Source organism: Nerophis ophidion, linkage group LG07 (genome assembly GCF_033978795.1).
Source record: "Nerophis ophidion isolate RoL-2023_Sa linkage group LG07, RoL_Noph_v1.0, whole genome shotgun sequence".
NCBI classification, from domain to species: domain Eukaryota; kingdom Metazoa; phylum Chordata; class Actinopteri; order Syngnathiformes; family Syngnathidae; genus Nerophis; species Nerophis ophidion.
Window position 1 is genome coordinate 1,846,072 of NC_084617.1, and position 14,232 is coordinate 1,860,303.

General features: G+C 40.4%; 1 protein-coding gene across 4 annotated transcripts in view; it reads right to left on the reverse strand.

Moving 5' to 3' along the window:
- Positions 1–5,120: 5,120 nt before the first annotated feature.
- The window catches only part of LOC133555782 (rho GDP-dissociation inhibitor 2-like), a 48,487-nt gene continuing 39,375 nt past the window's right edge, over positions 5,121–14,232 (reverse strand). For 2 of the 4 annotated variants that reach the window (XM_061905154.1, XM_061905151.1), the window contains exons 5-6: positions 11,413–11,476; positions 5,121–8,527 (exon numbers count right to left, since the gene is read on the reverse strand). In XM_061905154.1, coding sequence (XP_061761138.1) covers positions 8,328–8,527; positions 11,413–11,476 — 264 coding nt within the window. In that variant the 3' untranslated portion in view covers positions 5,121–8,327. The remainder of the gene's footprint in view (positions 8,528–11,412; positions 11,477–14,232) is intronic. The other 2 variants (XM_061905153.1, XM_061905152.1) reach the window with 2 other exon arrangements.

The window sequence follows — 14,232 nt, forward strand, 5'->3', positions numbered from 1 at the left end:
CTGATGGGCAGCAAGACTAGAGTGGGGGTCTACAGGAAATGTATTTAAAGGACAGCAGAAGAAATTTAACCCAGTTCTTCTCCAGGGAAACTTGCAGGTCCTGTCTGAGGCTCGCTGAAACAAATCAAGCTATTAGTTCCAACGATTCCTCTTGGCGTCTCCTTGGCTCATCACCCATCACGCCACCATCAAAGGAAAATGGAGACACCGTATTTCCTTGAATTGCCGCCGGGTATATAGTGTGCACCTGCCTAGAATTACTGCCGGGTCAAACTCGTTTTGCAAAATATTATTTTTATTAGCGCATGTCTAGAATTTCCGCCGGGTCAAACTCGTCACGTCACGAGTGACGTTTCACCTGTCATCATTTTCAAAATGGAGGAGGCTGATTTCAATCATTTGAAATGGCATAAAGGGAAGAAGATTAAGAGCTATTCAGTAGGATTTAAGGTCCAAGCTATTGAATATGCTAAAAAGAACAGTAAGCAGCTATGTTTTATTAATATACCGTAGCTGCGTGTGTCAAATATGAGTCATTAAATGACTCCCGCCTCCTGGTGGTAGAGGGCGCTAGTGATCCTTCTTGCGACTACTCGGCTGCAGAAGAAGTGACAACAAGCAGCGATCCTTTATTTTTTCCTCTCGCTTGCACTTTTAACATGGAGGATTACATATCTAAAATAAAACAGTTTTCTAAACTGGACTTTCAATGGAAGCAGGAGGTAATAAAGGAAGATCTCCATCGAGACAGAGAGACTTTTAAAACTGAAGAAAGATAAGGAAGACTTCTATAAACAAGTCATCGATGCTTTTGATCAGAAGGAGCTGCACATGGACTTCATTTATAAGTAAAGGTAAGACCATAATAACGTTTTTTTTTAATTAAATGTGCTTTTCATGATGGTATCCTTACATCACACTCAAATTTATAAGCGCAGGCCTAAATTTACCGCATGCCTTTGGTAAGCGCCGGAGTGAGAAGAGGTTTTAAATTAATTAGCGCCCCGGCGGCAATTCAAGGAAATATGGTAATCTGTGTTTAGGTCTGAACTCTTTATTCTGATTCAAGCCCTCAGTCAGGTGAATGTTGGCGTCCACTGCATGTTTCCATCTCTGACCAACTTATTTAACGGCCGTCTGCCACGTCAGTGAAGAGAGTGGCCTGTCACTCAGCAATTGATGGTGACGTCCATAATCCCTCACATCCAGCTCACCTCTGCTGGGAGTCCGTCCTCGCTGATGGAACTTTACTGAGGAGGCACAGGTGGTTCCTCTCAGCATGGAGGTCTGCTGGAACATCAGCCTGATGATTGTTTCACACACATTCTTTAATCCCTGACACGCCATCAGCCTCTGACATAAGAGGTCAGAGGAAATGACTGCAATAAGCTCAAAAGTCAACACACACACACACACACACACACACACACACACACACACACACACACACACACACACACACACACACACGCAACATGTCAGTCAGAAGGAGGAGTCAAAAAGAGATGATTTACCTTTGAAGGGTGGACTATTTGTTGTGTTTCCATTCTTTCCCGATAGAAGAAGGCTGGAGTTTTGCCATCTTTGACTTCCAGGATGCAGAACAAGAAGTCCTTCCTGCAGGCCCGCTGTGAGGAGCCCATCATGACCTCGGACTGGGGCCTCCCTCTGCTGCTGGCTCTGCTGGTGCTGGCCCTGCTTTACGCCTTCCTCTATCTACCCGCCGCCGCCGCCCAGCGGGTGCTGTTGGAAGGGAGCAACAACAACAACAACAACAGCGCCGCCGCGCTGACGGAACACGGCAAGGGGGACTTTTTCCCGGGAGAATAAGTGTGCTTGTCACGGCCCGGGCGCATTCATCCGTGCGCACCTCCATGCACGCGCCACTCCGGCAGCAGCTGCACCGGTGCGATCAATCAGCAATCCGCACACCTGGTTGGTGATGGGACGCCGGGCTTCTTAAACCAGAGCAAACCTGCGTTCCGGGCCAGAACATAGCGACCTGGACCCCGACTTAAACAAGTTGAAAAACATATCCGAGTGTTAGCATTTAGTGGTCAATTGTACAGAATATGTAGTGTACTGTGCAATCTACTAATAAAACTTTCAATCAATCAATCAAAACAGTGAGCTGACAATCTCTAGCTCTCTCTCTGTTTCTCCCGCTTCGTGTTCATTTGTCTCGTTTTCCCTTGTCGCCATCCCGCAGCATTCTTCCGTTTCCTCTTCACGAGCTGTGTGTCTCGTCTCCCCGTGTTCCCCTGGCTGCCTCTTTGGATCTCCACCTCCCGCCTGGACACGGACTTTGACGCCTTGCTCGTGCCCCTGACCTCCTGCCTGTCTCTGGATCTCCGAGCTTGGACTTCCGCCTCTCACTCAACACCCCTGGTAACACTCAGGTAATCGCTACACTAAATCACACCATACACATTTTGGATTACCGTATTCTCTTAAATTGCCGCCGGGGCGCTAATTAATTTAAAACCTCTTCTCACTCCGGCGCTTACCAAAGGCATGCGGTAAATATAGGCCTGCCCTTATAAATTTGAGTGTGATGTAAGGATAACATCATGAAAAGCACATTTAATTAAAAAAACATTATTATGGTCTTACCTTTACTTATAAATGAAGTCCATGCGCAGCTCCTTCTGATCAAAAGCATCGATAACTTGTTTCTAGAAGTCTTCCTTATCTTTCTTCAATTTTAAAAGTCTTTTCTGTCTCGATGGAGATCTTCCTTTATTACCTCCTGCTTCCATTGAAAGTCCAGTTTAGAAAACGGTTTTATTTTAGATATGTAATCCTCCATGTTAAAAGTGCAAGCGAGAGGAAAAATTAAACGATCGCTGCTTGTTGTCACTTCTTCTGCAGCCGAGTAGTCGCAAGAAGGATCACTAGCGCCCTCTACCACCAGGAGGCGGGAGTCTTTTAATGACTCATATTTGACACACGCAGCTACGGTATATTAATAAAACATAGCTGCTTACTGTTCTTTTTAGCATATTCAATAGCTTGGACCTTAAATCCTACTGAATAGCTCTTAATCTTCTTCCCTTTATGCGATTTCAAATGATTGAAATCAGCCTCCTCCATTTTGAAAATGATGACAGGTGAAGTGTCACTCGTGACGTGACGAGTTTGACCCGGTGGAAATTCTAGGCATATGCTAATTAATTGGTGAAACGAGTTTGACCCGGCAGATATTCTAGACATTTGCTAATAAAAATAATATTTTGCGAAACGAGTTTGACCCGGCGTTGATCCTGAGCCGGTGGTAATGCTAAGCATGCGCTAATTATTTTGCGAAACGAGTTTGAAGAAAGCCATCACTCCAAATGACTTTGTTCCAGAAGTTTTGAGGCTTCTCTCTGTGTTGTTTGGCGTAATGTAAGCGGGATACTTTGTGACATTTGCGCAGAAATGGCTTTCTTTTGTTGACTCGACCATGCAGCCCATTTTTCTTCAAGTGCCTCCTTATTTGTGCATCTTGAAACAGACACACCACCATTTTTCAGAGAATCCTGTATTTCAGTCGAAGTTATTTGTGGGTTTTTCTTTGCATCTCGAACAATTTTCCTGGCAGTTGTGGCTGAAATCTTTGCCGAATCCCTCATTTTCCACTTCTTAATCAGCGTTTGAACTCTGCTGATTGGCATTCTCAATTCCTTGGATATCTTTTTAAGCCTCTTTCCTGTTTTATGCAGTCCAATTATCTTTTCTCACAGATCCTTGGACAATTATTTTGCCTTCCCCATGACTCAGAATCCAGAAACATCTGTGCAGCACTGGATGAAAGAAGCCCAGAAACTCACTGACCTTTTATACACACACACACACACACACACACACACACACACACACACACACACACACTAATTACAAACAAACACGTCACAGGTGAGGATTGGAACCTTGATTAGCCATTCAAACCTGTTTGTGTCAACTTTTGTGCATGTTATCAGATCAAAGTCACTGGGGTATGTAAACTTTTGATCAGGTTTGTTTGGGTACTTTCTTTTGTCATTTTGATTTAAAAAGAGTAAACAGTTGTTTGCCAATAAATAGCTTCACACAACCATTAAGCAGGAGTGGAAGAAAGGTTTTTGTGTTATCATTCATATTCTCTGAAGAATGGCCACAAAATCATACATTCTCCCAGGATATGTCAACTTATGGGCACAACTGTATATATATATATGTCTATAGTATAATATTTAAACAAGTCATTCAGAACATTCCTTCTCAGGACTGGACTGTGCAGCTTACCTCCTTTTGCACTATTTGTCTTTTCTTTCCTTCCTATGTTTTGCATATTTATAGACTGTGGCACTGACACCGGAGTTGCTTTTAATGTCGTGTGTATGCTGACAATAAAAAGGCATTCTCAAGTATAACATGTACAGTAGAAGCCTTAGTTGCTATTAAACTACTTTATATGTGATGCATTGAATTGAAAGCCAAATTACACTCTGGTTCTATTTTGCTAACTTATTTGTGTGTAACCACGCCCACATATAGGAAAACGGTGTATTATTCAAATCAATTGGACAAAAATGTCGGGCTTGCCGCTGACAGTTTGTTTGTGTTTTAGTTGTTCCTCTGTGTGTTTAGTATTTCCTGTCAGCACTCTTATTTTGTTTCAGCTTCCTGATTGTCTCCCTGAGTGATTTGTTTTCCCTCAGCTGCAGTTGATTGGCACATGGCCACACCTGGTGTCAATCAGCCCGGTCTATTTGAGCCTGTTTTTGTCCTCCAGTCAGTTGCTGGATTATTGTCATGTCGATGTCGTATCTTGTCTCGTCAATGACTTCCGTATTGTCGCTCATGTCGAGTCATTGCAGCGTAGCGCTAAGCTATCTTTCGGTATCTGTTTGTAGCTTACTGTTTTTTGTTCCCTGCTTCCGTTTTGTTTTCACTCTACAAGTAACGACTTCTATTTTCCTGTTTGCTACCCGCTAGCTTCCACGCTAGGCCCTTTTTTTTTTTTTTTGCTAGGTTCCATGCTAAAGACCCTTTTGTTTGTTATCCGCCTCGTTAGCACCCTTTTGTTTGTTCTTATTCTAATATTTCAATGAAATCATGTTCGTCTACAACAAAGTCTGACAAAAAAGATGTGCCCCTTTTTGGTTCTTTCAATTGCCTTTATTAAAAGATGGAGAAGATTTGACAGCGATATTGAAGGTTACATGTTTGATCGATACACAACACAGTCGACGGCCGCTGTTCAGCCGGCCCTGCTTTAAAGAGCTAGTCAAATACTCCATCTGCAACCAACCTTCAACACAGTTTTTTTTTTAATTCAACCACAATGGTAAAAAAACCAAACCCTACACTAGAGATACCATGCAACACCCAACAAGACAATGTTTACTTATTCTGAGCTGACAAAACAGTCAGTCTACTTTATGTTCAGCAATAATGACAACAATTCCCTTTTTTCCACCAGAATGAATCAAATCATCCCTCCACTGATGTCTCCTACTTGAATATATCTGAAAAGTGTTTATTTACACGTCAACATTAGGTAGAGCTTCAGCACGATGTAACGATAATAATCGACAAATACCACTCGTTATTTGTATGACACCTTGTCGGATGGTCTGAGTGTACCTAATGTTGTGACCTACACATTGACGTCTTCAATGTGAACGCCTGAATTGTATCAAATCCTAAAGGACAAACATGCATTTCTTTCTACAATTTTATACACTTTTTATTGGTGTCTTTCACCGCTGAAAAAGAAAAAGCTTCACAAAGACCAGCAACTTTGAAAACCCTAAAATGAATGAGTGAGGTCAAATCTTTTGTAGAGATGATTTCATTGGAGGGTCAAATGGGATCACATCGAATAAATAATTACGGTAACACTTTAGTACGGGGAACATATTCACCATTAATTAGTAGCTTTTTAACATGCAAATTAGGAACATATCGGCTGTTAATTAGTCATTATGAAGTACTTATTAATGCCTTATTCTGCATGGCCTTATTATAAAAATAACCCTAACCCCGCCATCAGTGTGTGAATGTGGAAATAGTGTCAAAGCGCTTTGAGTTCCTTAAAAAAAGGTAGAAAAGCGCTATACAAGTACAACCCATTTACCATAACCCTAACCCTCTAACCCTAACCCATTATTTAGTTGCTTTTTAACAAGAAAATTAGTAACATATTGGCTCTTAATTAGTCATTATTAAGTACTTATTAATGCCCTATTTTGCATGGCCTTATTATAAAACTAACCCTAACCAAATAACTCAAGTCTTTGTTACTTGGAATATTGCCAAAGTGTTAGCATAATTACATATATGTGTCATTGATTAATTACATTGAAATAAAATAATTACTTTCTCGTGCGCACGAGATACATGTCTAAAGAAAAATAAAAAAATTTAAAAAATATTCGGAAAAAAAATTCCCCCCATGTCCCTTTAGGGGCTCCATAGGTTAATAAAAAAAGATAAATAGTAAATTAAATAAATTGTTGTATAAAGAAAATGATAATTAATACAAAGTAGTTGAAATAAATTATTTATTTTGGAAATAAATGAATAAAGTTATTCAATAGTTGAATAACTATAATTTTACATTAAATTAACACATGCAAAATTAATTTATTAACACATGAGTTATTTCACATGTTAATTAATTAAGGACAGGTCAGTGATTATTTAAAGATGTATTTATTTATTTCATTCTGTCCCATTTGCTCCTCCACATATTTAGACCTACAACAGGGGTGTCCAAAGTGCTGCCCGGGGGTCATTTGTGGCCCCCAGCTAATCATTTACCGGCCCGCCACACATTCTGCAAAAATTGCAAAATTGATAGTATTGCAAAAATAAATAAAAAAAGCATTTAAAAAAAGTGGAATGAGGTGAAATCTAATGAGAAAAAGTGGCAATGTTGACACAAAGCTGCCATGCAGGCAGTTTTTTATTCCTTTTGTCTGTATTTTCTTTTTTTTCCATCGCTCAAGAAAAAAAAAGGACAAAAAAATCTATGTTATAATAAATTATTACTTTAAAATGATCACTTTCAAATGTTTTATGTGGAAAAAATACTGCATATGTTGTGTGGTTGCCATATAAAAACAGAGTTTTGACAAAAGAGCATAAAACAAACAAAATAATAGTTCAAACTGAAAATCGACATACATATTGGAAGTTGATCTTGAACTTTAAGTGTTAAAAGTAAAAAAAAAATGTTTAAAAATGCATCACTTTATGAGTGGGGAACCTTTTGGATCTCAAATATATTTAGTAGGATTTTATTTAACTTTTCACTGTGATTACTCAAAAATGTTAAGTAATTCAAATCAATGTTGTCCTGCATTATTGATCTTTGAGGGCTCTAATTGTTAAATAAAGGAACTCTCCTGAAGGAATCAAAAAAGTACTATCTATCTATCTAAATACTGTATATTTCAGTTTTACTATAAAAAACAAAGTTGTCTTTGACAGAAAAGGCATAAAACCTTTTTTTTTTTTTTTTACTTTATATCAACCTCAAGTTGATATAGAGATCTACTGTAAGCATGAAATAAAACATAATAATAATAATGTGACTTATTTTTAACATTTTAGTGACTGAGACCCTCTATGCTCCCCAGGAGCCCTAAGGATTAAAAAAAAAAAATCCAGATATTTTGTTATGGTTTGAAAATGAAAGCTATCAAAATCGCTTAAATTTTTCTGTGGAAAAAGTTTGGACACCCCTGCCCTCCAACATTGAAATGGTAGCATTACTATGTACTGTTCTATACTAAAGATGTTGACTGGGCATAATGACATCTGCTTTCTACGGCTCCTTGTTCAAAAGGCCCAGTGTTTCAGCACTTTTTTGACAGAGGTTGTTGTGCGACTCCACTTTAGGAAGGCTGGACATGAACTTTGTGCTGCATTGTGGAAATATGTTGGTGTGAACTTGGACATCCTGATTTCTACATCAAACTGGCCAAGCACAATCATACATGGACTTACTATTATTATTTGCCGCATGACAGGAGCCACGTCATCAACCTGTTGCTTCCTAAAAGTCGGGAAACAGCGTAAACAAGCACAAACGTGGCATTTTTTCTCTACTTTTCACATTGAAATTGCATTGAATGCACCTGCATGACATCCTTCTATGACGGGACGATGAGAAAAGCCTTACTCCCCGTGGGATATTTCACAGACGCAGACAAGGATTGATGCAAAGAGGAAGAGAGGTGACACTTCTCTAAAGGTGTGAAAGACCAAGTCGGGGGAGAAAAAGAAAAAGAAGAAAGGGAGCATCCTGTCTTTTCAAGGCTGCAGAGAGAGGGAGGAGAACAAAGATGGCACCTCTACTCGTCCCAGTCCTTCTTCAGCTCCAGGTTCCAGTCCCACGCCGAGTGTAGGTTCTTGTCGTCGTCGCTGAAGCAGGACTTGATCTGGTAGACGCCGCGTGACACCAAGCCTTGAGGGGCCTCGTCAGCGGGGCACACAAACTCATGCTCGTCCTGGCGAGGACAGTAGCTGCCCACCATGTAGGACACCTTGTCCACTGCGGACAGGAGACACTTACTTTAATATGTGATAATGCTGACACTTTAGTATCGGGGACATATTCACCATTCATTACTTGCTTATTAACATGCAAATTAGTAACATATTGCCTCTTAATTAGTCATTATTAAGTACTTATTAATGCCTTATTCTGGATGACCTTCTTATACAAGCAGTAAGACATCAACTAAGAGTCTTCCCTCAATAACCTCAGACCTATTGCTTATTAGTAACCCTAACTGCGATGAAGTGGTGACTTGTCCTGGGTGTACCCCGCCTTCTGAGATAGGCTCCAGCACCCGTCGCCACCCCGAACGGAACAAGCGGTAGTAAATGGATGGATGGATGAATGGAGTAACCCTAGCCCTAACCCTTATAGCAGGGGTCGGGAACCTTTTTGGCAGAGAGAGCCAAGAACCCAAATATTTTAAAATGTATTTCCCTAAGAGCCATATAATATTTTTTTTCAACACTGAACACAACTAAACGCGTGCATTTTTAAGTAAGACCAACATTTCTAGAGTATAATAAGTCTCTTATTCTTTGTAATAACATTGGTATTCTGAAGCTAACTGTGGAAGGGGCGTGGCCTGTGGGCCTGCAGCGAAGCGGGGTGTTGCCAGGACCGGCCTCGAAATCAGCGACAGGTGTGTAGATGGCCCACCTGGGCCTTGTTATCTAATCACCTGTCGCACTGTTTAGAAGCAGCAGCCAGGAGGAGAGAGAGACGGGGGTTGGGGCTGGAGCCAGAGTGCGAGCGAGAACGGAAGAGAAAAAGAAAATTGCTGGAAAGCAACTGAGAGACTTATTGAAAAATAAAAAATATTGTAACCTAAAACAGGCTCTCAAGTTGGTCTGAAGAACCCCAAGGAGGGCAAGTCCTAAACTAACCAATAATAAATAAATCACTTCTTACCCTTATTGCAACTTCTTGAACAAAGTGCGGTAGAAAAAAGGATGGATGGAGTCAAATGCATGAGCATCTTTTATATTTTGAACGTTATTTTTAACACTTTGATTACAAGTGGAATTATTCATTACTTATTGTGTTAAGCAATGTCAGCTCAAATTTATCTGAGAGCCAGATGCAGTCATCAAAGAGCCACATCTGGCTCTAGAGCCATAGGTTCCCTACCCCTGGTTTATATGCTGCCCTTGTGTCCAAATAACTCTTAATTAGGGACCGAATGTCACTTCGGGACAGAGGACCCGAATGTATTTCTAAGGTTTTATTATTATTATACCGCCGCCTCTTTGAGCTGTCATTTGACCCCCTTAACATGATTCAAAACTCACCAAATTTGACACACACATCAGGACTGGCGAAAATTGCCATCTAATCGAAAAACCAAAACCCCAAACTCAAAATTGCGCTCTAGCGCCCCCTAGGAAAAAACACAGACAAAACTGCTTGTAACTTCCGTTAGGAATGTTGTAGAGACATGAAACAAAAACCTCTATGTAAGTCTGACTTAGACCTAGATTTCATACACTGACTTCCTTCAGCAAAAATCAACAGGAAGTTGGCAAAAAACCCATCAAAACTAAAGTTTCCTAAAAAATGTAATTTTTGCCTCTTTGAGTTGGAATTTGACCTCCTTAAAATGCTTCAAAACTCACCAAACTGGACACACACATCAGGACCGGCGAAAATTGCAATCTAATAAAAAAAAAAATAAAAAAAAAAAACTCAAAATTGCGCTCTAGCGCCCCCTAGGAATAAAACAGACAAAACTGCTCCTAGGAAGAAAACACAGACAAAACTGCCTGTAACTTCCGGTAGAAATGTCGTAGAGACATGAAACAAAAACCTCTATGTAGGTCTCACTTAGACCTACATTTCATTCATTTACATCTTTCAGCAAAAATCAACCGGAAGTTGGCAATTACCCCTTCAAAACAAAAGTTTTGTAAAAACCCATATATATATATGTAATATATATGTATAAATATATATATATATATATATATGTATATTATAACATCAAAACTAGAACACCTGTGAAGTGAAAAGCATTTGAGGTGACTACCTCTTGAAGCTCATGGAGAGAATGCCAAGAGTGTGCAAAGCAGTAATCAGAGCAAAATGTGGCTATTTTGAAGAAACTAGAATATAAAACATGTTTTTAGTTATTACTGTGAGGTTTGTCACTGGCAGTTTAGTTATGTTTTGGTTTTTCCTCTGTTTGTCTTTATTTCCTGTCGGCGCTCTTATTTCGCTTGTTTCCTGCTTTTCTCCCTGAGGGCTGCGGCTGATTGGCACCTGGCCACACCTGCTGCCAATCAGCCAGCTGCTATCTAGACCTGCTTTGCCCTCCAGTCAGTGCTGGAGTATTGTGGTTGCAGCTGTAGCTACTATTTGTAAGTTGTATCCTGTCGCTGTTTGCAACTTGCTGTCTTTTTGTTCCTCGTTTCCTGTTTGCTGCTTCCTGTTCCCAGTCCGCCTGTTCCTGGTTCCTGGCTTGTGTTTTTTCTTAATTTTGGACATTAAATCATTTTTCCTTGGATCCAGCCCGCTGTCTCTGCATCTTGGGGTTTACTCTGTGACTATTTTACCTTTTTTTGTTAAGTACATAACTCCACATTCATAGTTTTGATGTGACTATTTACGATGTAAATAGTCATGGAAATAAAGAGGTGTGTCCAACTTTTGGCCAGTACTGTAAATAATGTTGTATGTTTTTATACATGTATAATTGTATATAATAATAACAAACACCATAGATCTTAATCAGTGAAATATTTGATCTTAAAAGGTCTTTACAAAGTAGTCTAGCAGTGTGCATGGCGAGGGAGTCATTCAATGTGTAGAAGTGCATCATACTTAGTCCAATACTCCGATTATTTGATTGGGTTACCAACTTTGCAGTAAAATGGCGTCACCTTTTATTCCTTTTCTGAAGCTGACATGATGGTACTTCAAGCCCGCCACAATTTCCTTGTTCACCTGAAACACACACACACACACACACACACACACACACACACACACACACACACTTTTGTTGGTCTGGCAACCATAGAAACTGTTGTTCATTGTAAGAATTTTCTTCAAAATTTAGAATACCGTATTTCCTTGAATTGCCGCCGGGTATATAGTATGCACCTGACTAGAATTACTGCCGGGTCAAACTCGTTTCGCAAAATTTTATTTTTATTAGCGCATGTCTAGAATTTCACCGGGTCAAACTCGTTTCGCCAAATAATTAGCATATACGTAGAATCAAATTCGTCACGTCACGATTGACACTTCACCTGTCATCATTTTCAAAATGGAGGAGGCTGATTTCAATCATTTGAAATCGCATAAAGGGAAGAAGATTAAGAGCTATTCAGTAGGATTTAAGGTCCGAGCTATTGAATATGCTAAAAAGAACAGTAAGCAGCTATGTTTTATTAATATACCGTAGCTGCGTGTGTCAAATATGAGTCATTAAATGACTCCTGCCTCCTGGTGGTAGAGGGCGCTAGTGATCCTTCTTGCGACTACTCGGCTGCAGAAGAAGTGACAACAAGCAGCAATCGTTTATTTTTTCCTCTCGCTTGCACTTTTAACATGGAGGATTACATATCTAAAATAAAACCGTTTTCTAAACTAGACTTTCAATGGAAGCAGGAAGTAATAAAGGAAGATCTCCATCGAGACAGAGAGACTTTTAAAACTGAAGAAAGATAAGGAAGACTTCTATAAACAAGTTATGGATGCTTTTGATCAGAAGGAGCTGCGCATGGACTTCATTTATAAGTAAAGGTAAGACCATAAGTGAATTGTGAAGTGAATTATATTTATATAGCGCTTTTCTCTAGTGACTCAAAGCGCTTTACATAGTGAAACCCAATATCTAAGTTCCATTTAAAGCAGTGTGGGTGGCACTGGGAGCAGGTGGGTAAAGTGTCTTGCCCAAGGACACAACAGCAGTGACTAGGATGGCGGAAGCGGGAATCGAACCTGCAACCCTCAAGTTGCTGGCACGGCCACTCTACCAACCGAGCTATACCCCCCGAAATAAAGTTTATTTCTTAAATGTGCTTTTCATGATGGTATTCTTACATCACACTCAAATTTATAAGCGCAGGCCTAAATTTACCGCATGCCTTTGGTAAACGCCGGAGTGAGAAGAGGTTTTAAATTAATTAGCAAGGAAATACGGTTTCCTAATATAATATGATGAGGTGGCGACTTGTCCAGCGTGTACCCTTCCTTCCGCCCGATTGTAGCTGAGATAGCCACCAGCGCCCCCCGCGACCCCAAAGGGAATAAGCGGTAGAAAATGGATGGATGGACTACTTTATTTTCACAAAAGCAGTTTAAGCTTGTATTCACACATTCAGGGAATAAGTGTGAGGCTAAAAGGCAAATAACTCCCTTTAGTTATTGTTGACTTTGTTTTCCTTACACAAAGGATGAATTCTCTGCAATATTATGCTGAAACTGAAACTGTCAATAGCACTCACACGTGTGATCAGTATCTGTGTTGCTATCAACCCGTCTTACACAATTGCTATCAGAATTGTCAGCACAAAACCTTGCCCAGAACATCCATACTTCTGAGACATATTGATAAAAACTGATCAACTTTGTATTTCCTTCAATTTGCTCATTTTATAACAATATTATATTGTCTTTACATGTTTTTGTTCATTAAGAGCACTTTAAAAACGTATTGCAGCATCTATTTGAAACAATGGAATAGTGACAGAATATGTTCTTTTCCTACAAAGAGATTGAAGGGTGAGTTCATGACATATATTGCCAGGAGTATTTGGCCAGACATCCAAATGATGAGAACCAGGAGTCCTAATCACTTGGCCCGGTGTATCAAATCAAGCACTTAGGCATGGAGACTGTTTCTACAAACATTTGTGAAAGAATGGGCCGCTCTCAGTGATTTCCAGCGTGGAACTGTCACTGCATGCCACCTGTGCAACAAATCCAGTCGTGAAATTTCTTCCCTTCTAAATATTCTAAAGTCAACTTTATTGTAAGAAAAGTGAAGAGTTTGGGAACAACAGCAACTCAGCCAGCAAGTGGTAGGCCAGGTAAAGTGACAGAGAGGTCAGCATAGTGCAAAGACTTTCTGCACAGTCACTTGCTACACGGCTCCAAATTGTATGTCACCTTCCAATTAGCCCACATACAGTACGCAGAGAGCTTCATGGAATGGCTTTCCATGGCTGGGCAGCTGCATCTAAGCCATACATCACCAAGTCCAAGCAAAGCGTGGGATGCAGTGGTGTAAAGGACATCACCACTGGACTCTAGAGCAGTGGAGATGCCTTCTCTGGACTGATGAATCACACTTTTCCATCTGGCAATGTGATGGACCAGTCTGGGTCTGGAGGTAGCCAGGTGAACGCTACATTTTGGACTGCATTGTGCCGAGTGTGAAATTTGGTGGAGGAGGAATTCTGGCGTGGGTTGGGTTTGTCAGGAGTTGGGCTTGGCCCCTTAGTTCCAGTGAAAGGAACTTTGAATGCTCCTGGATACCAAAACATTTTGGACAATTCCAAGCTCCCAACTTTGTGGGAACAGTTTGGAGCGGGCCCCTTCCTCTTCCAACATGACTGTGCACCAGTGCACAGAGCAAGGTCCATAAAGACATTGATGACAGAGTCTGGTGTGGATGAACTTGACTGGCCTGCACAGAGTCCTGACCTGAACCCTATAGATCACCTTTGGGATGAATTAGAACAGAGCCTTCT